We start from the raw sequence: 22,266 nt of genomic DNA, 5'->3' as shown, positions 1-22,266 counted from the left end.
TCTTTTATCCCTTCTTCAGCTTTCAAAACTGATATTGTTTTTGGGCTTTAGGGTTGGTTGGGACCCTCCACTTTGACTTCAGCCTGTATTTTTCTGCATTACAGTTTATCCGTTGCAAAGGTTTGTAGAAACTGATCAGTAACCTCCTTCACTGCTTCCTCCCATTCAGGTGTGGTGACTGGCCTTCACTGCTGACACTCTGAGGCAGGCACTGTGAATCCACCCAACCCATTGTCCGTTTTATTCAGCATGCCATTAGGTAAATCCACAATTACATTTAATTTTCTGAGTGCATCCATTCTCAGAATTCCATGTCCGCCTAAGCACTGCGGACCAAACGTCAGTTTAGTCTTAATTATTCTAATGGTACAGGAGATTGGTTTGGTAAAAAGGGGCTGCACTTTCTTTTCCATTATAACCCTGCAGTACCTTAATCTCCTGAACTGGTAGTCTCTTGATTTTAGGGGCAGCTCTAGTACAAATGAGGGATGTTATAGCACCTATATAATAACATAACTTGATTAACTATTCCAAACTCTGTCAAGGGTAACCATAGTTACAGGCCTCCCCCCACATATCGTTCAAGATTGGTGCTACAAAAAAGGGAAGAGGGAGAGCTTGGCCTCCTCATTGCTGCTGATGACTGGGTGATATAGGATCCCGACCACCCACTTCATATTGAGCCAATTTCCTGAACAATTCCTCTCCCAGGAGTTAATGGAGCTGGTTCTTCTTTTCATACTCTGAAAACCTCCTCCAGAGGACATACTGAAATCACCTTATATCATGCTCCTTCTCATACTTGTCAAACTTTGTATCCTCTTTATCAAATTTAGTCTGATTATGATTACTTTGGCTATTCATTGCTGCTTGATTTCTTTTAGGGTAAGGGCTGTCTTTACTATCTTTAATCTCACAGATAGACTCTTGAACTGTTGCTCTTTTTCTTACCCCAATGACTAGGGTAAGCCTCCTTCTGTAATTCAAAAGCTTCCTTCCAATTCCTTAAGACTTACATTTTTTACATTTACCAGGCCCAGGGAGATTCTAATTCCAGGTGATAAGCCTTGGACCAGGGCCACTTTAAATTCAGGGGTGTCACTCACAGCAATTCCATTTGTTATGGGGGGACATATCAGCCAACCAATTAAGTAAACTTTTTCCAAGCCAGATATTTTTCTGGTCTCTCCCAGTCTTGGTTTCTCAGAATAGAACTTGCCAATAATATTTTCATGTGCATAATATAGATGAAACACATCACCATAAACCTTCAATCTCCCTGGCATTTGCCATTTGAACACCTCCTGGCAATGCCTCAAAGTCATCACCATTTATGCACTCTCGTATTAAGGAGACTGTGTGCTCCTCGCTTGGAGCTGACATACTGCTAATCTTAGTGACCCAGTCGAGAGCAGACTCCTTGTTAAGAGCTCCCAAATTTTTACCCATAGCCCAGACCTGTTCCAGCCCAAACGGTTTTGTTTCATACCTGGTCTCTGGGGGTTTGTTTGTACCATATTGTATGACTGTAGTTGTTATTGGGACCAGTGGAGGATATAATTTCCCCTCCTTCTTTTCCCCATAAGGTACCATTTCTAGATTTTGCTGGGGAGCAGACAGCTGTACTGACCTCACTGGTTTTCTACCTTCCTCCCAAGCATCCTCCCCATCTAAGTCCGCATCACTGGTGTTTTAGGATTCATATCCCCTCAAGGGACCCATCTGGATGGCACTCACCAACCCCTGGTTTTTCCTCAGCCTCTCTTTTAATACATTGTTTTTTAAATTACAGGAGGCATGTTTACTGGAGCTTTCTTTGGCAATCTTCACTTTAACCATTTCTCTCAAGGCTGGCTGTGAATCTGCCAAATTGGTGGCTGGCAAAAAGTCTTTGTCTTTCTTTGCTAAACACATATTAAGATCTTTCACCTGTTGCTCCGGTTGATTAATCTGCATGGTCTGGTTGCAGAGTTGAGCAGACAGCGTATTGACATGTACTGTTAAATTTCTCCATTTCAGAGTTTTGATGTCATTTGTTCCTTAACCTCTGAAATGGCACCCTGCTGAGACTTTATGTATTTGTCCAGCTCCTTAGCTACCGTTGCAAACCCATATACTAATACCCATTTTCTCAGCTTCTTGCTAGGTTTCAGCTTGGATGTCACAAAGCCTTCCCAATTATTGCTTAGGTTTTTTAGAGTATTATCTCCAACAGACAAATCCTCCTCCCATGGTTTTTTTTCCTTTTCCAAACAAAATTTACTCTGTACTCCAGTGACATTTTATTTCACTGCTGTTTCCATCCATGGGAACCATACTGCTTGTTGCTGTTCATGATTCTGCTTATGATGTTACAGTAGAATAAAACAGCGTGTGTCTGTCTTTGGCAAGATATGTTCTATGGACCATGAAGGTCAGACAGTTGCTGCTTCACTACTGGACTGTGGAGTCAGAGCCAGCAATAGAGTGAATATGTTACTCACTGGGTCTTACTAAAGACCAGAGCAGAATGCAGCTTCCCAGACCATGTATGGAGCAGAGGCTTTGGCTACCCATCAAGAGATCCAAGCGGATTCTATTTTTGTTCTCCACAGGCAAAAGCCTGGAACAATAACCTGCACGTTCTCTGGGTCCTACTGACCAGAACGGGCTATGGATCCCTGGGCTGACTACAGTCAGAGCCTTACACTGAACTCACTGGACCACTGTGTCAGAGCAGAAGCCTTGGCTCCTAACAGCGGCGTCAGAGTCAGCAGATTGTAAAAGCCTGTAGAAGCAGCCTGAGCAAAAAGCGGCAGTTCTCTGGGACCTATTGGCCAGAGCTGCCAAAATCCAATTAGTGGCTTCCATGGGTCTTACGACACGAGTCCCTTACGCGAGTCCCTTACGGCTTCCATGGACCCTTCGGTCTAAGCTGGAATCACATTCCCACTGCTGCTGAGCAGCAGCAGCTCACCTCCCGCAAGGTCAGTGGACCTTTAGCAAGCCTGAACTAAGTAAATTATAATTAATTAACACTATGACCAAAATCAGGGGTCCTGCCACGGTTGCCAATTGTTACACTGTATCAAGGTGCGGGAAGAAATTAAGGATGTCATGGACCCCTGCTAAGAAGTCACAGGTACAGCTGTCCCTGAATTAGGATCCATCACCTAATTGATCTCAGTGTAAATAAGGATAAGGGACAAGAAAAGTTAAATTGAAAAGGTGCTTTATTTAATGTAAAGTGAGTAAATGGACAAAATAATCTCAGTGGCTTGCATGGACATGAAGCCCAGAACCCTCTCCCTCTACAAATGACAGAGAAGGGTGTTTATATTTACAGATCAAAGTTCATCTGATCATCTGCCTTGGCCTTGAGATGTTGGATCCGGACCTAACACTGCTCTTGGGAATGACAGGTGGCGCAAGAGGGACTCAGACTAAGCTTGGGATCAGGATCAGAATCAGGATTACTTCTCAGGAAAAAGCGGCAAAGAGTCCTGTGTCACCTTATAGACTAACAGACGTATTGGAGCATAAGCTTTCGTGGGTGAATGCATTGTCAGATGCATCTGACGAAGTGGGCATTCACCTATGAAAGCTTATGCTCCAATACGTCTGTTAGTCTATAAGGTGACACAGGACTCTTTGCCGCTTTTACAGATCCAGATTAACACAGCTACCCTTCTGATACTTCTCAGTTAAGTAGCTGTGGTGGTTTTTCTCAGAGATCTTCCAGTGGTTCTTGATACAACGACACAAACGCTGGCTGCCGTTAGGGAGGACAGCCCCCTAGAGCCTGTGAGTGGGGATTTTATATCCTCTAGTCTCTAGGCAGAGATTTGTGGAAAAGGACTGGTCGGGTGGTCACCAAAGAGCAGCAAACTCAAACAAAAGGGTGCCAAAGTTCCAAAGAGAAGGGTAGCCAACATGACTGCCAAACAACTACTAGAAACCATTCAAGATGGTGATTTTAACGAATTTGACATTACCATTTCCCAGGGAAATAATACAAGATACCACAGAGAAATCAGAGCATGCACATTAAAACATAAATACTTTAATTCTGTACAATGGAATTCTGCCAGTTTACAGCAGCTGAGTATTTGGCGCTGGTTGTCAAGATTTCATCCCTTCAACCCCCATGTAGGTTACCATTTCCTTGAACTTTGCTCAGTTGACCAGGATTTCACCCTAAAATGCTATATATGGATGAACTAGAGATGAACTCTTCCTCAGATGTTGTCCTCCCCCAACACGCACGCACAGACACACACACCATGGTTACATAGTAACCACGAGCAAAAGTACTCAGATGGGAGGGGGGAAAGGAATTTCCTTCATTTTATTTACTTAATCATTCATGAAGTCCCCATTATGGATGGCAGTATTAAGAAATCATCATGCACCAGTGCATGCCATCCTGCTTTTATAAGATGATACTTATTCAAAGACACCAGAAGATACAAGGTATTGAGTGGCCAGAAGTATGCAGTGCAAATTTGATGTCCTGTCATGTTGTTACGATGATGTGGCCTTGAAATTGAAAGGAAAATGCAGACTTGTGAACTTATTTATAGTTCTAATGAGGGAGAGGGTAACCAAGGACCTTGGGCGGGAGTCACAGCCTAAGCTGTGTGAGAGAGAGATGGGCAAATCACTACATTGCAACATTCTTGTGAAAATTTCAAACAATTTCCCTATTTAGTGAAGTATGAGTGCAACCTAAAAATTAAATCCAGTCTCCTTGAGCATGAGCCTACTCCCATTAAAAATAATGGAGAGTTTGAATTCAGTGGCAGAGGAGTTAGGCAAAAGCTGAGCACTTTTGAAAATCCCATCCCATGTAGCATTTGGTATAAATGTAGCCAAATAGCCCCAGGAGTTACCTGTGTGAGTCCCCTACTCATATATACATCCTCGTGTGGTAGCTCAATGTGAGCTAGCACAAATGTAAACAGTGGTGTATCTGCAATCGCACAGGTAGCAGTGGCATGGCTTTAGGAGTATTTTCAGGAGTATTTGTACTCAGCCCAGCTAAGCTGTGTCACTGCTGCCAGTAGCCATGCTACTGAAGCTACACTATGACCTCCAGTATGTGTACGGGAGCTATGGAATCACGGCACAGATATAGCCCTACTGTAGAATATGTTTTGACAAAGGTATACACACCTGTAGCAACTACTGTTATGAATTAGTGAGTATGGAAATAGGGCAGAGGTTTGGGAACACTGAAGTTTTCCATACTCAAAAAACCCACAGCAAAAAATGGAAGCAGTTGAGTATCTAGAAGTCTAAATTGACTATGAATGATGAGTAGTTGGGCCATAATTGTTTTCAAAGAGCTAATAGAATGCATAGAGCAGAAATCTATAAATGTTATAGAGGCTTTAAGACACAGATGAGGTTAATGCTGAGGTAAGATCTAGATAGGTTAGTGAAGCAAGGTATTGATTCTGTGCAGAGCTAGCATGGTCAATATTAAGTATTTTATTACTACAGACTCAGAATTTTGGTCTAACAATAGTGTTGAAAATTATTAAAGATAAACCATTCATAAGATTTAGTAGTTGCTTCACAGGCTAATTCTTTGCCAGCTTCCTACCACCTTTGCTCAGTGCTTCTGAGAGTATTCTGTCCAGCACTGACTATTTAATATTCAAAGCTGCATCAAGCCTTTGAACAACTTTATGTACTCCCTTAAGGCCATTTTTCATCCTCAATCCAGAGGACCTAAAGTTTCTGACAGACATTTGCTTTTATCATCTTGGTCTCCTGTGGACATATGTAATTACCATCACAGTACAGGGCATTCTTACTTAATAAATAAAATACTTCCTTCCATTTCAGCTTTCAGACCAGCAGGCCTTTTCTTTGTCATGTTACTGACACCTCTGGTGACAAAGCAAAAAAAAAAAAACCAAACCCAACAAAAACAAAAAAGCCTGCTCTTGAAGGTGTTAGACAGACTGCTTTTGCACATTGATCAACAGCAGTCAAAAAATTGTTCTGTGAAGGAGACAAGCGACAAGACCACTGTGGAAACGGAGATGAATAAGCAGTCTATTTTTGACAGTTAAAGGCACAACTGAAGACCTACTGTAGTGTAAACAAGCTTCACTATTACTTTAATTAGAAGGGAAAAAATTCAAAGTAAGTGCCTTCATTTGTTCAGCTCTCTTTGGCAGTATGGGTAGCACAGAGCTTATCAAGTTAAATCACTCAAACTCTAATTAGTCACAGTGGGAAAGATGCTTTTTGATTGTAGTATTTTCTTTCCCTTCTCCAGGGCTTAAATAAATTTTGAGGTGATTGTCTATTTGGAATGTTGATCTTGAGAAATAAAATAGCTGTAGTTTTTCTTGAATTTGTTCTATTCTGAATCAAAGTGTATCTTAAAATCAGAAGGGACAGTGTGGATAATCATCCAGAATCACATCTCAAAAACTGAAAAATCATCCTTCCAGCTTCATAAGGAAGGGAAGCAAGGGGAGGATACATCAATTCATGCTCATTAGCAATGGCAGCCAGCAGAGTTTAGGACCCATATGAGCAGGTACTTAATATAACATGCAAGTAGCCCCATTGACTTCATTGTTAATACTTATGTGCTTAAAGTTATGCATGTGCTTAAATGTCTTGCTGAATCAGAGAAATGCTATACAAGTTTGTATTCAAATGGAAATTACTTCAATTCTACAGTTTCCTATTCTTGTCACAGATCTGATTTTGTGGCAAATCTAGACATCTTTGGTAATGTAGGTTTTGGGAAATGCTAAAGTAGCCAAAAGAATAGGGGAAGAGAATAGAAATTAGAATGGAGATGTAGAGCACCAAAAGGGGTCATACATGGTTCTCTTTCCCCGGGGAAATAATGCCAAGAACTGGAATTTCTAATATCAATATGTAGCAATAACACTAGAACCCAGGGATCAATTTTAATACAAAAACCCAGTATCTCAATTTTAATACAAAATCTACTTTGAAGATTACAATTTTCTACTTTCAGAGAGTCAGTGATTCGATTGGCTAGTTCTCTCTTCTCCCCATTTAATGCGGTCTAATTTTGTGGGTGAAAAATGAAATATCCTATTTAGCTGATTAAAATAAATGCCCACCCACTGACAAGGATCTCTTGGCAACAACTGGCAGAGGGCTGCAAAAGGATTACAGGGACCCCGTGTCTGGTATTTATATTCTAGTTCACCAAAGAGTGTCATGTAAAGTTTCTGCTGAAAGCCCATGTCACAAAGATCATCATAATCTTTGCAAATACATGTGAGGACAGTATGGAAGGAGTTGTGTAGATATTGGAAATTAGGTTCTTAAGGCCTTGAACATAAAAGCAGGTCATTTGGAGGTAGCAAGTTTCATTGGAGACACTCATCTCCCTGGCTGACCATTGTATATTGTGCGTCTTACAATGGAAGTTCATTAGTGTAGACAAGGGCTGAGACACACTAAAGGGAAAAGTCAATCTAAGCTATACAATTTGAGTTACGTGAATAGTGTAACTCAAGTCAACGTAGCTTAGATCTACTTACCACGGGGTCCACTGCGTGATGTCGATGGGAGATGCTCTCCCATTGACTCCTTACTCTTCTTGATCCGGTGGAGTACAGGAGTAGATGGGAAAGTGAACTGCAGTCGATTTAGCGGGTCTTCACTAGACCTGCTAAATCAACTGCTGATGCATCAATCACAGCACATTGATCCCCAGTAAGTGTAGATAAGCCATTAGTATCCAAAAGATTGTAGAGACTTCAAGGTAAGAAATTAACAGGAAGAGGCAAACAGCAGGGAGGGACCTTTGTTGATAGGTAAAGAACAAAAAGATATCCTAATATATCTAAGGATGCAGAAAGACATCCTTGCATCCCTCATTTGGGAGAGACAAATTGCCAGTGGACTTGATCTCATGAAAGAGTCTCAGCCGTCCTGGTTGAAAAACTATACCGAAGTCTATCTCAGTTACCTTATTAGAAAAGGGCATCTTTTAGTTAAGTTTAACCTCTAGAATGCATGTTCTGATCTTGTTTTATATGTAACCATTTGTTTCCAGTAATCCTACTCTCTATCATTTGAATCTCTGCTCTGTAACCAAATTTATACTGTTTCTCTATAAGCAAATCTAAGTGCTGAGTGTTCAGTGGAACAGGGGGTCTATAGGTGTAAGTAATGAGCTGTGGTGTGCTGTTCCTTTGCAAACAGCAGGTCTGGTAATTGTGTGAGTGTTCCCCAAGACCTCATATCATTCACTCAGCTTCAGGGAGGAAGCCCCTCCCAAGGTATCTGAGGCAGCAAGCCAGGGGCAACACCAGGTCCAGGATAGCTTGTTGTAGCATGATTCTGTAAAACGAGGCTGGGAAACTTGCTCCCATGGGCTGTGTAGCTGTACCCTTATAAAAAAAACAAACATTTTTTCCAGGTGAGTAACGGAGGGAGGAAAGTTAGTATTTTTCTTATACTTAGGCTATGTCTACACTGGCAATTGAATGACAGAACTTGTGTTTTGGGATGTTTAACACCTCTGAAAGACACAAAAGGTTTGCTGCCAACAAGTGCCAGTGTGAACCATGCTTTGTTGGCAGGAGCGCTCTCCTGCTGACAAAGCTAATCCTGCTCATTGGGAGTGGAAGTTTTTTGTCAGCAGGAGAGCCGACGAACAGCGACTTTTAGCGGCACGGCTGTAGTGACACAGCTGTGTCACTAAAAGCTGTGTAGTGTAGACAGCAGTAGATCATAAGCAATTTGGGGCAGGCACCATCTGTTTGTGTGTACAGTAGGGTTACCAACCCTTCTGGTTTCACCAGGAGTCTCCCGCCATCACGCCCTATCTATTAAAACCAAACCAAAAGATTTTAGGCACAGAGTCCAGTGGTGCAGTGGGGCTAAGGCAGGATCCTTCCCTACCCTGGCCCTGTGCCAGTCCCAAAACCAGCTGGCACGTCTCTGCAGCCCCTGGGGGAGGCCAGGCGGCTCTGTGCGCTGCCCCCACCCAGAGCACCAATTCCTCAGCTCCTGTTGGCTGGGAACTGTGGCCAATGGGAACTGCTGAGGTGGTGCTTGCAGGCACAGCCCCCTGCCCACCCCTGGGGACTGCAGGGACATGCCAGCTGCTTCTGGGAGAATTGTGGGGCCATGGAAGACAGGAAGCCTGCCTTAGCCCTGCTGCATTGCTGAGCAGGAACTGCCTGAGGTAGGCTGGAGCCTACAGCCCCTCCTGCACCCCAACCTCCTGCCCCAGTCCATAGTTCCCTCCTGCATCCCAACCCCCTACCCCAGGTTCAACCCAGAGCCCCTCCCACACTCCAAACCCTTTGTCCCCACCCTGCAGCCCAGAGCCCACAAGCCCTCCCATACCCTAACCCACTGCCCCAGCCTGGTGAAAGGGTGTGAGGCTAGGAGAGAGTGAGCAACAGAGAGAGGGGGGATGGAGTGAGTGGAACAGGGCCTTAGAGAAAGGGTGGGGCAAGGGTGTTTGGGTTTGTGTGATTAGACAGTTGGCAACCCTAGCGTAGTGTCTAGCACAATGGGATCCTGGTCCATGACTGGAGTTCCTAGATGCTGCCACAATGAATAAATATGGTTACTTAATTTTAAATTATTTTGAAGGCACTCACATAATGGTGTTGGGGGCCATATAAGAACAGACTGGGATAAGTAAGGCTAGGTTAATTGATAACTGATGTTTTTCTATTGTGAATTAACTTTACAACTTGATGGTGTCCAGTCATTTCAAACAGAGCCAATGGACGAATAGTGTAAAATTATTAATGTTACCCTTATCTTCCATCTCCCTCTTCCCTCCTACTACTTGTTACAGTCACTTTTTTAGCCTTGTTTCAAATTAGATTGAAAGCTCTTTCGGGTAGGGCTTGTTTCTTCCACTGTGCTTGTAACATGTCAGTAGTACAATGGGGCTCTCACGCGGATTAGGGTCTCAGCATTACTGCTATACAAATACTACTGTTAAATCATTAATAATGATACATCCTATAGCCTGACTTAATGGAGGAATAAGCAGCTCAACTATTTCTAATGTAATGTGGTTGGCTACACTTTATTTCTCAGAGATCAGTAAAATGGCAACAGAATATTTAAAAAATATTTAAAAAAACAGTAAATTTCTGTACAGGAGTCAACTGTTTGTCTTTAAATGTGACTTACGTTTTTCTTTTAATACTTTAAATGTGATTTAAGTTATCACATTTTTACAAAGTTATGCTTTCAAAGGGTCCAATAGATGGTTTGTTTATCATTGTTTCTGTAGTTCAAAAACTTAGAAAGCCAAAACTTCTTTTAGTGTTAATTGAATTCATTTTCCTTAGAAAATTCACTATGAACTTTTTCAAATTAGATAAAAATAATAAATGAAAAATAATGTCTCAGTGAAGTATCCGCTGCATGAAAACTAGTAATTTCTATGGAAATAACTGATAGTCCTTTGAAAAATTATGTACTATACAACGCTCATGGTATCAGAGTATTTTGTTAGGATCAGTAAAAAAGATGCACAATCTGAAAGATACTTCTAATCAGAATGTAATGATTATCTAATGGAGACTACACTAATTTTCTTGACTGGCTATCCCTGACTGGAAAAGACAAGGGTTCCTTGTCCCCAGGTCTTTTCTTAGATTTATCAGAGCCTGGGATACAGCTGACCACAAGGTAATATTGTCTTGCTTGTAGATTCTGGCGGAATGGATGGAATGTTCTACAGTGATTCTATTTCTTTCTATATTCAAAGTGATGTTGGGAAATGGATCCTCCTCCAACAAGGCTCTCTGGTATGGGGTTCTGTTTTATCACCCTTCTGTTAAGATATATTTCAGAGTAACAGCCGTGTTAGTCTGTATTTACAAAAAGAAAAGGAGTACTTGTGGCACCTTAGAGACTAACCAATTTATTTGAGCATAAGCTTTCGTGAGCTACAGCTCACTTCATCGGATGCATACTGTGGAAAGTTTAGAAGATCTTATTATATACACACAAAGCATGAAAAAAATACCTCCTTCCACCCCACTCTCCTGCTGGTAATAGCTTATCTAAAGTGATCACTCTCCTTACAATGTGTATGATAATCAAGGTGGGCCATTTCCAACACAAATCCAGGTTTTCTTACCCCCCCCCCCAACACACACAAACTCACTCTCCTGCTGGTAATAGCTTATCCAAAGTGACCACTCTCCTTACATTGTGTATGATAATCAAGGTGGGCCATTTCCAGCACAAATCCAGGGTTTAACAAGAACGTCTGAGGGTGGGGGAGGGTAGGAAAAAACAAGGGGAAATAGGCTACCTTCCATAATGACTAAGCCACTCCCAGTCTCTATTCAAGCCTAAGTTAATTGTATCCAATTTGCAAATGAATTCCAATTCAGCAGTTTCTCGCTGGAGTCTGGATTTGAAGTTTTTTTGTTGTAAAATAGCGACTTTCATGTCTGTAATCGCATGACCAGAGAGATTGAAGTGTTCTCTGACTGGTTTATGAATGTTATAATTTTTGACATCTGATTTGTGTCCATTTACTCTTTTACGTAGAGACTGTCCAGTTTGACCAATGTACATGGCAGAGGGGCATTGCTGGCACATATCACATTGGTGGATGTGCAGGTGAACGAGCCTCTGATAGTGTGGCTGATGTTATTAGGCCCTGTGATGGTGTCCCCTGAATAGATATGTGGGCACAGTTGGCAACGGGCTTTGTTGCAAGGAGAGGTTCCTGGGTTAGTGGTTCTCTTGTGTGGTATATGGTTGCTGGTGAGTATTTGCTTCAGGTTGGGGGGCTGTCTGTAGGCAAGGACTGGCCTGTCTCCCAAGATTTGTGAGCGTGTTGGGTCATCCTTCAGGATACGTTGTAGATCCTCAATAATGCGTTGGAGGGGTTTTAGTTGGGGGCTGAATGTGACGGCTAGTGGTGTTCTGTTATTTTCTTTGTTAGGCCTGTCCTGTAGTAGGTGACTTCTGGGAACTCTTCTGGCTCTATCAATCTGTTTCTTCACTTCCGCAGGTGGGTATTGGATATAGATATTCAGGCCTGTCTGTAAAGGCCTATACTCTAAGAATTTAGGTGTATTCTTATCACTTAGCTAGTTATAGAGGTATAAAAGAAAGAATCAAGATCACTGTCTGCCGGTATAAGGTCTTTCTCTTACTAGACAATCTGAGGCCCTGTTCTTAAGCTAAGGCCTTTGACTAAGCAGCAGAGGCAGCCATAAGCTGGGAAGCGACTGGTCATCTCCTCACATTCCAAACTAGTCACATTGAAATAAGGTGCGGGCTGTTAGGAATACAATCCTGTCCTGATAATGCCTATCACCTCCAGAGAAAGGGAAGTGCCCAGAAGATGTAAAAGGAAATTTAGTTTGATAGCATCCTGTCTGGCAAGAACTCACTTATCAATAGCTGGGATGTGAAATCCTCACTTCTGTATTGTTTTGTCATTATAGTTCCCACTTTGCCATTGTTTGTCTATATAGTCTCTGTCTGGTTCTGTGATTGTTTTTATCTGCTGTATAATTAATTTTGCTGGGTGTAAACTAATTAAGGTGGTGGGATAGAATTGGTTATGTAATCATGTTACAATATGTTAGGATTGGTTAGTTAAGATATAGCTAAGCAGAACTTAAGTTTTACTATATAGTCTGCAGTCAATCAGGAAGTGGGTGTGTGGGGGGGAAATAGGAACAGGGAATGGCGGTGGGGAAATTGTAATCATGTTTTGCTAAAGGAGGAAATGGGAACAGGGACACAGGTGTAAGGCTCTGTGGTGTCAGAGCTGGGAAGGGGGACACTAAGGAAGGAAACTGGAATCACGCTTGCTGGAAGTTCACCCCAATAAACATAAAATTGTTTGCACCTTTCGACTTCAGGTATTGTTGCTCTCCATTCATGCGAGAAGGACCAGGGAAGTAAGTGGGTGAAGGAATAAGCCCCCTAACAGTGTCCACTAGCATTATAGAATCATAGAAATTTAGGGCTGGAAGGGATCTCAAGAAGTCATGTAGTCCAGCCCCCTGCAGCGAGGCAGGATATAAACCATCCCTTCCAGGTGTTTGTCTAACCTGCTCTTAAAAGCATCTAATGGCAGAGATTCCCCAACCTCCCTTAGGGTATGTCTACACTACGAAATTAGGTCGAATTTATAGAAGTCGGTTTTTTTGAAATCGGTTTTATATATTCGAGTGTGTGTGTCCCCACAGAAAATGCTCTAAGTGCATTAAGTGCATTAACTCGGCGGAGCGCTTCCACAGTACCGAGGCAAGCGTCGACTTCTGGAGCGTTGCACTGTGGGTAGCTATCCCACAGTTCCCGCAGTCTCCGCTGCCCATTGGAATTCTGGGTTGATATCCCAATGCCTGATGGGGCTAAAACATTGTCGCGGGTGGTTCTGGGTACATATCGTCAGGACCCCGTTCCCACCCTCCCTCCCCCCGTGAAAGCAAGGGCAGACAATCATTTCGCGCCTTTTTTGTCTGCTGCCAGCCAAAGATGTAAAGGATCGATGGAGTGGGTCAGAACAAGAAATAGACCAGATTTGTTTTGGACTCATTTTCCTCCTCCCCTGTCTAGATCACACTGCAGTCAGTCACAGAGAAGGCGCAGCGAGGTTAATCTAGCCATGTATCAATCAGAGGCCAGGCTAACCTCCTTGTTCCAATAACAACGATAACTTTGGTGCACCATTTCTTATTGGAAGCCTCCGTGCAGTCCTGCCTGAAATACTCCTTGATGTACAGGCACACCCTTTGTTGATTTTAGCTCCCTGAAGCCAACCCTCTAAGCCGTGTCGTCAGTCGCCCCTCCCTCCGTCAGAGCAACGGCAGACAATCGTTCCGCGCCTTCTTTCTGTGCGGACGCCATACCAAGGCAAGCCTGGAGGCCGCTGAGCTCATTTTGGCAATTAGGAGCACATCAACCACCACACGCATTATCCAGCAGTATATGCAGCACCAGAACATGGCAACGCGATACCGGGAGAGGAGGCGACGTCAGCGCGGTCCCGTGAGTGATCAGGACATGGACACAGATTTCTCTGAAAGCATGGGCCCTGCCAATGCATGCATCATGGTGCTAATGGGGCAGGTTCATGCTGTGGAACGCCGATTCTGGGCTCGGGAAACAAGCACAGACTGGTGGGACCGCATAGTGTTGCAGGTCTGGGACGATTCCCAGTGGCTGCGAAACTTTCGCATGCGTAAGGGCACTTTCATGGAACTTTGTGACTTGCTTTCCCCTGCCCTGAAGCGCATGAATACCAGGATGAGAGCAGCCCTCACAGTTGAGAAGCAAGTGGCGATAGCCCTGTGGAAGCTTGCAACGCCAGACAGCTACCGGTCAGTTGGGAATCAATTTGGAGTGGGCAAATCTACTGTGGGGGCTGCTGTGATGCAAGTAGCTCACGCAATCAAAGATCTGCTGATATCAAGGGTAGTGACCCTGGGAAATGTGCAGGTCATAGTGGATGGCTTTGCTGCAATGGGATTCCCTAACTGTGGTGGGGCTATAGACGGAACCCATATCCCTATCTTGGCACCGGAGCACCAAGCCGGCGAGTACATAAACCGCAAGGGGTACTTTTCGATAGTGCTGCAAGCTCTGGTGGATAACAAGGGACGTTTCACCAACATCAACGTGGGATGGCCGGGAAAGGTGCATGACGCTCGCATCTTCAGGAACTCTGGTCTGTTTCAAAAGCTGCAGGAAGGGACTTTCTTCCCAGACCAGAAAATAAGCGTTGGGGATGTTGAAATGCCTATATGTATCCTTGGGGACCCAGCCTACCCCTTAATGCCATGGCTCATGAAGCCGTACACAGGCAGCCTGGACAGTAGTCAGGAGCTGTTCAACTACAGGCTGAGCAAGTGCAGAATGGTGGTAGAATGTGCATTTGGACGTTTAAAGGCGCGCTGGCGCAGTTTACTGACTCGCTTAGACCTCAGCGAAACCAATATTCCCACTGTTATTACTGCTTGCTGTGTGCTCCACAATATCTGTGAGAGTAAGGGGGAGACGTTTATGGCGGGGTGGGAGATTGAGGCAAATCGCCTGGCTGCTGGTTACGCGCAGCCAGACACCAGGGCGGTTAGAAGAGCTCAGGAGGGCGCGGTACGCATCAGAGAAGCTTTGAAAACCAGTTTCATGACTGGCCAGGCTACAGTGTGAAAGTTCTGTTTGTTTCTCCTTGATGAAACCCCCCGCCCCTTGGTTCACTCTACTTCCCTGTAAGCTAACCACCCTCCCCTCCTCCCTTCAATCACCGCTTGCAGAGGCAATAAAGTCATTGCTGCTTCACAGTCATGCATTCGTTATTCATTCATCACACAAATAGGGGGATGACTACCAAGGTATCCCAGGAGGGGTGGTGGAGGAGGGAAGGAAAATGCCACACAGCACTTTAAGCACAGCACTTTAAAAGTTTACAACTTTAAAATTTATTGAATGACAGCCTTCTTTTTTTTGGGCAATCCTCTGTTGTGGAGTGGCTGGTTGGCCGGAGGCCCCCCCACCGCGTTCTTGGGCATCTGGGTGTGGAGGCTATGGAACTTGGGGAGGAGGGCGGTTGGTTACAGAGGGGCAGCAGTGGCAGTCTGTGCTCCAGCTGCCTTTGCTGCAGCTCAACCATACACTGGAGCATTCTGGTTTGGTCCTGCAGCAGCCTCAGCATTGAATCCTGCCTCCTCTCATCACGCTGCCGCCACATTTGAGCTTCAGCCCTGTCTTCAGCCCGCCACTTACTCTCTTCAGCCCTCCACCTCTCCTCCCGGTCATTTTGTGCTTTCCTGCACTCTGACATTATTTGCCTCCACGCATTCGTCTGTGCTCTGTCAGTGTGGGAGGACAGCATTAGCTCGGAGAACATTTCATCTCGAGTGCGTTTTTTTTTCTTTCTAAGCTTCACTAGCCTCTGGGAAGGAGAAGATCCTGTGATCATTGAAACACATCCAGCTGGTGGAGAAAAAAAAAGGGACAGCGGTATTTTAAAAGACACATTTTATAAAACAGTCGCTACACTCTTTCAGGGTAAACCTTGCTGTTAACATTACATACATAGCACATGTGCTTTCGTTACAAGGTCGCATTTTGCCTCCTCCCACCGCGTGACTACCCCCTCAACCCTCCCCCCTCCCCGTGGCTAACAGCGGGGAACATTTCTGTTCAGCCACAGGCAAACAGCACAGCAGGAATGGGCTATACTGAGTGTCCCTGAAGAAAAGCACCCTATTTCAACCATGTGACCATGAATTATATCTCACTCTCCTGAGGATAACACAGAGAGAGAAAGAACGGATTTTGGTTGAATGCCAGCAAACATACACTGCAATGCTTTGTTCTACAGTGATTCCCGAGTATGTGTTACTGGCCTGGAGTGATAAAAGTGTCCTACCATGAAGGATGAAATAAGGCTGCCCTCCCCAGAAACCTTTTGCAAAGGCTTTAGGACTACATCTAGGAGAACCGCAAATGCCAGGGCAAAGTAATCCGTTCACATGCTTGCTTTTAAACCATGTATAGCATTTTAAAAGGTACACTCACCAGAGGTCCCTTCTCCGCCTGCTGGGTCCAGGAGGCAGCCTTGGGTGGGTTCGGGGGGTACTGGCTCCAGGTCTAGGGTGAGAAACAGTTCCTGGCTGTCGGGAAAACCGGTTTCTCCACTTGCTTGCTGTGAGCTATCATCTTCTTCGTCCCCAAAACCTGCTTCCATATTGCCTCCATCTCCATTGAAGGAGTCAAACAACACGGCTGGGGTAGTGGTGGCTGAACCCCCTAAAATGGCATGCAGCTCATCATAGAAGCGGCATGTTTGGGGCTCTGACCCAGAGCGGCTGTTCGCCTCTCTGGTTTTCTGGTAGGCTTGCCTCAGCTCCTTCAGTTTCACGCGGCACTGCTTCGGGTCCCTGTTATGGCCTCTGTCCTTCATGCCCTGGGAGATTTTCACAAAGGTTTTGGCATTTCGAAAACTGGAACGGAGTTCTGATAGCACGGATTCCTCTCCCCAAACAGCGATCAGATCCCGTACCTCCCGTTCGGTCCATGCTGGAGCTCTTTTGCGATTCTGGGACTCCATCATGGTCACCTGTGCTGATGAGCTCTGCATGGTCACCTGCAGCTTGCCACGCTGGCCAAACAGGAAATGAGATTCAAAAGTTCGCGGTTCTTTTCCTGTCTACCTGGCCAGTGCATCTGAGTTGAGAGTGCTGTCCAGAGCGGTCAGAATGGAGCACTCTGGGATAGCTCCCGGAGGCCAATACCATCGAATTGTGTCCACAGTACCCCAAATTCGAGCTGGGAACGTCGATTTAAGCGCTAATCCACTTGTCAGGGGTGGAGTAAGGAAATCGATTTTAAGAGCCCTTTAAGTCGAAATAAAGGGCTTCACTGTGTGGACGGGTGCAGGTTTAAATCGATTTAACACTGCTAAATTCGACCTAAAGTCCTAGTGTAGACCAGGGCTTAGAACCCTATTCCAGAGCTTATGTATCCTTATAATTAGAAAGGATCTCTAATATCTAACCTAAATCGTCCTTGCTACAAAGAACAATTGATCACTTTCCTCTTTACCCCAGCACTTGAAGACTGTTAATAGGTCCTCCACTGTTGTATGCTTGAAAGCTTGTCTCTCTCACCAACCGAAGTTGGTCCAATAAAATATATATTACCTCATCCTTCTCTCTCATGTTCTCCCCCAGTCTTATTTTCCTAAGACTCAATATGCCCAGCTTTTTTAAGCTTTCCTCATAGGTCAGGCGGTTGTCATTTTTGGTGCTCTATGTGGTTAGAAATTGATTAACAGTGTTCGTACCTTTCCAGATATCAAAGTTAGGGAAATAAAGAAGACATAAGAATAGACCAGTCAGCCTTTTTCACTAAGAGCTGGTTAGAAAGTTTCCAATGGAAGCTTTTTCCACTGGAAAACAGATCAATCAAAACTGATGCATTCCTATGGGAATTTGTTGATTTTTACAAAACATTCCACACAAATTTTCATGATTTTCTGCAGACTTGTCCATCCTCCCACCTCCAGACTACCCTGCCTAGATGGGACCTTGGCAACCACATCCCAAAGCTTTTGGAATGAGATTTTTCAAAAACGTTCACACAGGGAAAGACCATTTCATGTCCAGATCTAGATAGCATGTTGGGGAGGTGGCTTAAAGAGGTTTGGGTCTGCAGAGCCACAATGTGCTGACTAAACTCAGCTCTGCATCTTTTGCAGGAGACCCAAGTAGTGCTTTTGCAGTGCCTGATTGGGATAGGTACACAGAAGGTGAGCTGTGTGACAGTCAGTCCTGACAAAGCTATGATGCTAGTGGCAGGAAGAAGGCTTTAGCATAGTTAGATTGAAGTTTTCGGCTGCTCTGTTTAGATTTGTACATATTTTGGACCCTCATCTGCTCCAAAGAACACTACATGGCAGAGGGGGCCAAAAGTATTTCTTCCTCATCATTTGACTTGGACATTGTGAGCTCTCTTATTTGGATGCAAACCTCACCATGGTTCTCCATGATGGTAACCATGCTGGGGCCCCTCAGACTTGCGCACTGAAGGCTCCTAAGACTCTCCATGTTCCTGGACAGCCAGTCAGCTCAGCGGCAAGCTGGCCCTAGTGCCGCTGAAGGTGGAGCTTTGCCTGTCAGGCGGGGCAGTGCATGTATGTGGTAGGATGGCTCAGATTTGGAAAGCATAGCCCCCCCTCTAGCCCTAGCAACCCACTGCCTATGCTACTGATGTAGATGGATCTTGCTTCTTTGAAATCAATAGAACTGCACCAATTTACATTTGGTTGAGAGTTTGGACCTGTAAATTTTTGTGTGTGGTTTAAAGCAGCAAGATATGTATGTATCAAAAACATGCTTTTTGCTTGTTTTCCCCTATGGTATCCATCTTCCCACCCCCATTTTTGGCATCTCTTGGTGTGATTTGTCAAACTTAAGCCCTGTTCCCACAAGCAATTCCATGCAGGTGAACCCTATACCCATATGGAACAGCTCCCTGCCATCACAAAGCTCTGCATGCACAAATCAGCTTGCAGGATCAGAGACTTAGATTGTAAGCTCCTGTAAGATTACAAGGCATTGACCTGTCTTTTTATTTGCCTATAAAGTATCTACAGTGCTGTGTAAATAACAAATAATAAGATTGTGACAGTGGTGGTTAGCAATTTTGGAATTGAGTTCTGATAGAGCCCAAATTTGCTATAAATTTATAACTCTGATGTGGTTTTCATTGCTGTAAATGTACCCAGAGGCTCAGAGAAGGGACACAAGTTAATACCAGTCTAAATCTAAATAAATACCATGGGGAACATGAGTAAATTAATTAGACTTGAATGTATTCACCAACAGAGAGATCACAATACATTAAATTTAAGTATTTAAAAAAAACCTTAATGTTGGCTTAGGTTTTTCATAAATATTAATGAGAGAGGAATGTATAATGAACAATAGTGCCTGAACTCCTGACTGTTTCTACTATACACTAGAAATGGGAGGATACAATATGTAGAGCAAAGGTTCTCCTTCTTGATTACCCATTTTGTATTAATACAGGGGCACTATGTACTTGAGATATTCATGCTAAACTCCACTATGCATCCATTATTTCTAAGTGGGACAAATGCAACTCCCCAGCAAATAGATTGTCTCCAAATCAGGCTCAAGGAGTGTCAAGGCTGATTCCCCACTCTGGCACTTTGAGTGCAGAAGGTGGGGACCTGCAAGGATTCTAAAAATTAATACTGGCCACTACAGGCTGGTATTAAACTCCCAAATTACAGCTTCTCTCTGACCTTGGTAGATGCTACCACCACCCAAGTGGGGGTGGGGGAGAAAGGAAAAGACAGCCTACACACAAACCACCATACACCTTTGAGAACCCAGGAAGGAGCACTTGCAAATTCCTTCCTGTAGGGTACCCTCAAGCCCCTTCATTCTCCCATCCCCCAGTCCAGGGAAGAGCTGATTTTCTTTGTTTTCTTTCTCAGATGTTGCCACCAGCTAATTAAACACATGCACAAACCTCTTAGGACACCAAAAATCCAATGCTGTTCTTAAAAAAAAAAAGTAAATTTTATTAAAAAAAGAAAATACATCTGGAACTTAGGCTTTTGCTAGATTTTAAAGACCCACTTACAAAAGTTAGACATCAAGAATAACCTTCTTGAGGTCCAGCTTAAAGGTTACAAGCAAAACAAAAGCATTTGGGGGTGTGACAGGGTTGGGACTCACCCCACCGTGCCTCCCGCTGGCACATCTGGGAATTAGCTCTGTCCATTGTGGAGCACCCTCTGCCAGTGGTGTCCCATCCATCTCTTGTCATCTGTTGGTGTCTGGACCTGTGTTGCTCCCTGCTCAGCAATGTCCACTTCTGGTCACTGCCCTTTAGTCCGTCCTCACCCCCTTCCGGGTGGGGTGTGTGTGTGTTATCTCTTTGCCCCAGCCACAATGGCCAACCCCACTCCAAAGTCTAACCCCTTTTGGCAGGGGTCTGATGCAGTTCGTGATGGCCACTCTTAACAGCCAGGTATAAGTGCAAAGGGGGGGACCCAGGCCCACCCTCCACCTTGGGTCCTGACCCAGGGACCCTTTGGCAGCAGACTTCCTTCCTGCCTGCCCTCCATCTCTCTCCCCGAGCTGTTTCCCCTTCAGCCCCTTTACACTGGCTAGGCCCTTTTCTCAGGGCCTGCAGCTTGGCAGGTACCGGGCAGGATTTCCCTTCTGCCCCTCCCCCAACCTGCACTGCACTGCACTGCTCACACAGGAGACAGACCTTCACCCTTAGAAAGCCCAAGAGAGACTACCTGCCTCTTGCTTGGGCAGCCTTTATATAGGGCCTAGCTGGCCCTGATTGGCTGCCTCTTGCTCAGCCCTGATTGGGTGCCTGTCTGCGCAGTCACTCTGGCCTGCTGTAGCCCAATCTGGCCTGGGCGTGGGGCACTGTCCCACCACAGGGGTTTAGCACAGATGAGCCCTCAAGCCTTACAAAATAAAGTAAACCTAATTGTGTCTTCCAAGACATTCCCTGATTTACTTACATATCTGAGGTTTCAGATAAGCAATTCCTAGGTATAATTTTTCATACCTGGTTTAAAGATTCCTACAGCATAGTTCAGCCCTGTTCCTGCTCTGTCTCCTCTCCAGAGAACAGCCAGACAAAGAGGAGTCTTGTTTCAATTTTAAAAAAGTTTTAGCTTTCCCCTTGGCTCTTTTGGCCAGCTGCCCATTCACTTCCTTTTACCTGTGCATGCAGTCACACTTTTTAACCCTTTGCAGGTAAAGCAAGTAGAGAACAGCTACCAGAGGGATTTTATAGTTAGGTGGCAGGCTGGGTGTCCATAAGAGGGAGCAACCACCCACTTCATTTATCACAAGTCGTTCATAGTATCTCCTATTATAACCATCCCTTATGCTTTTGCTTCTCAAAAAAACAAAACACACTATGGCAAGTTCCTCCACCATAGCAGGCTCAGCACTTCCCCCTCTGACAGTGGGGGGCAAGAACCCACTCCAGATGGTGTTTATTTTGCCACTTGGGGTTTATTTCTCAATATTTTCTAGGTATGCCTCAGGGCAGGCCTAAGGAGTGTGGGTTCCTCCTCTGAAAAAACCCAAGTTCACAACACAAAACAAAGGGGGAATACCTTTTTCATACCCCCAACCTAGGATGTGTGGCCTTGTTATTGGCCCCAGCATGCCAGTCCTTCCCATAAACAGGACATCCGTTATGTAGAGCAACCTTCAACTGTGGAGAAGTCTCTCCCTCCTGCCGTTAGCCCTGCAGCGGCTTGTTTCTCCTCCTCCCTGAGAGGAGGTTTTTAAAGGTCTCGGGCAGCCCTTAATTTGACTCTAGGTGTCCCTAGGTGGCCTGAGGTAGCCCCTTTTCAGCTTATAGAGAAAGGGCCTTTACCACTGTAGGGCTAACATTACTGCCTTCCACTACTGCTGCCCAGCCTGACTGACAACAGTCCAAGAAATGTACCTCCCACAACACACCCCACCCCAGTAGTAATTTGAAGAAGCTTCTTACAGTGAGTTTCACTGAAATAGCTGGAGTGCCTACCAATTACAGTAACAGAGCTGGTCAAAAAGTTGGTCAACATTTCTAAATTAAATTAAAAAAACAAAAACAACAAAAAGTTTGGTGAATCAGTGCCTTAGGCCCAACCCTGCAAAGTGATCCACATGGGATACTCTTGTGCCCGTGATGATAAACTCTATTGATTTCAATTGGGTTTTGCCTGAGTAGAGGATGCATAGCCATGGATTATATTGTAGGATC

General features: G+C 44.6%; 1 protein-coding gene across 1 annotated transcript; it reads right to left on the bottom strand.

Annotated features, from left to right (window-relative positions):
- Positions 1-15,344: 15,344 nt before the first annotated feature.
- Positions 15,345-17,269, bottom strand: LOC140912064 (uncharacterized). Its single transcript, XM_073346219.1, has 2 exons — positions 16,525-17,269; positions 15,345-15,936 (listed from the first exon to the last, which is right to left on the bottom strand). Exons 1-2 carry the CDS (start codon positions 17,084-17,086, stop codon positions 15,416-15,418), a joined length of 1,083 nt encoding a protein of 360 aa, XP_073202320.1. The 5' UTR covers positions 17,087-17,269; the 3' UTR covers positions 15,345-15,415.
- Between the last annotated feature and the right edge of the window lie 4,997 nt (positions 17,270-22,266).

This window comes from Lepidochelys kempii, chromosome 5 (assembly GCF_965140265.1).
Source record: "Lepidochelys kempii isolate rLepKem1 chromosome 5, rLepKem1.hap2, whole genome shotgun sequence".
Taxonomy (NCBI): Eukaryota; Metazoa; Chordata; order Testudines; family Cheloniidae; genus Lepidochelys; species Lepidochelys kempii.
Note: the sequence above shows the minus strand (reverse complement) of the source record. Positions and strands in the feature narration are given on the sequence as shown.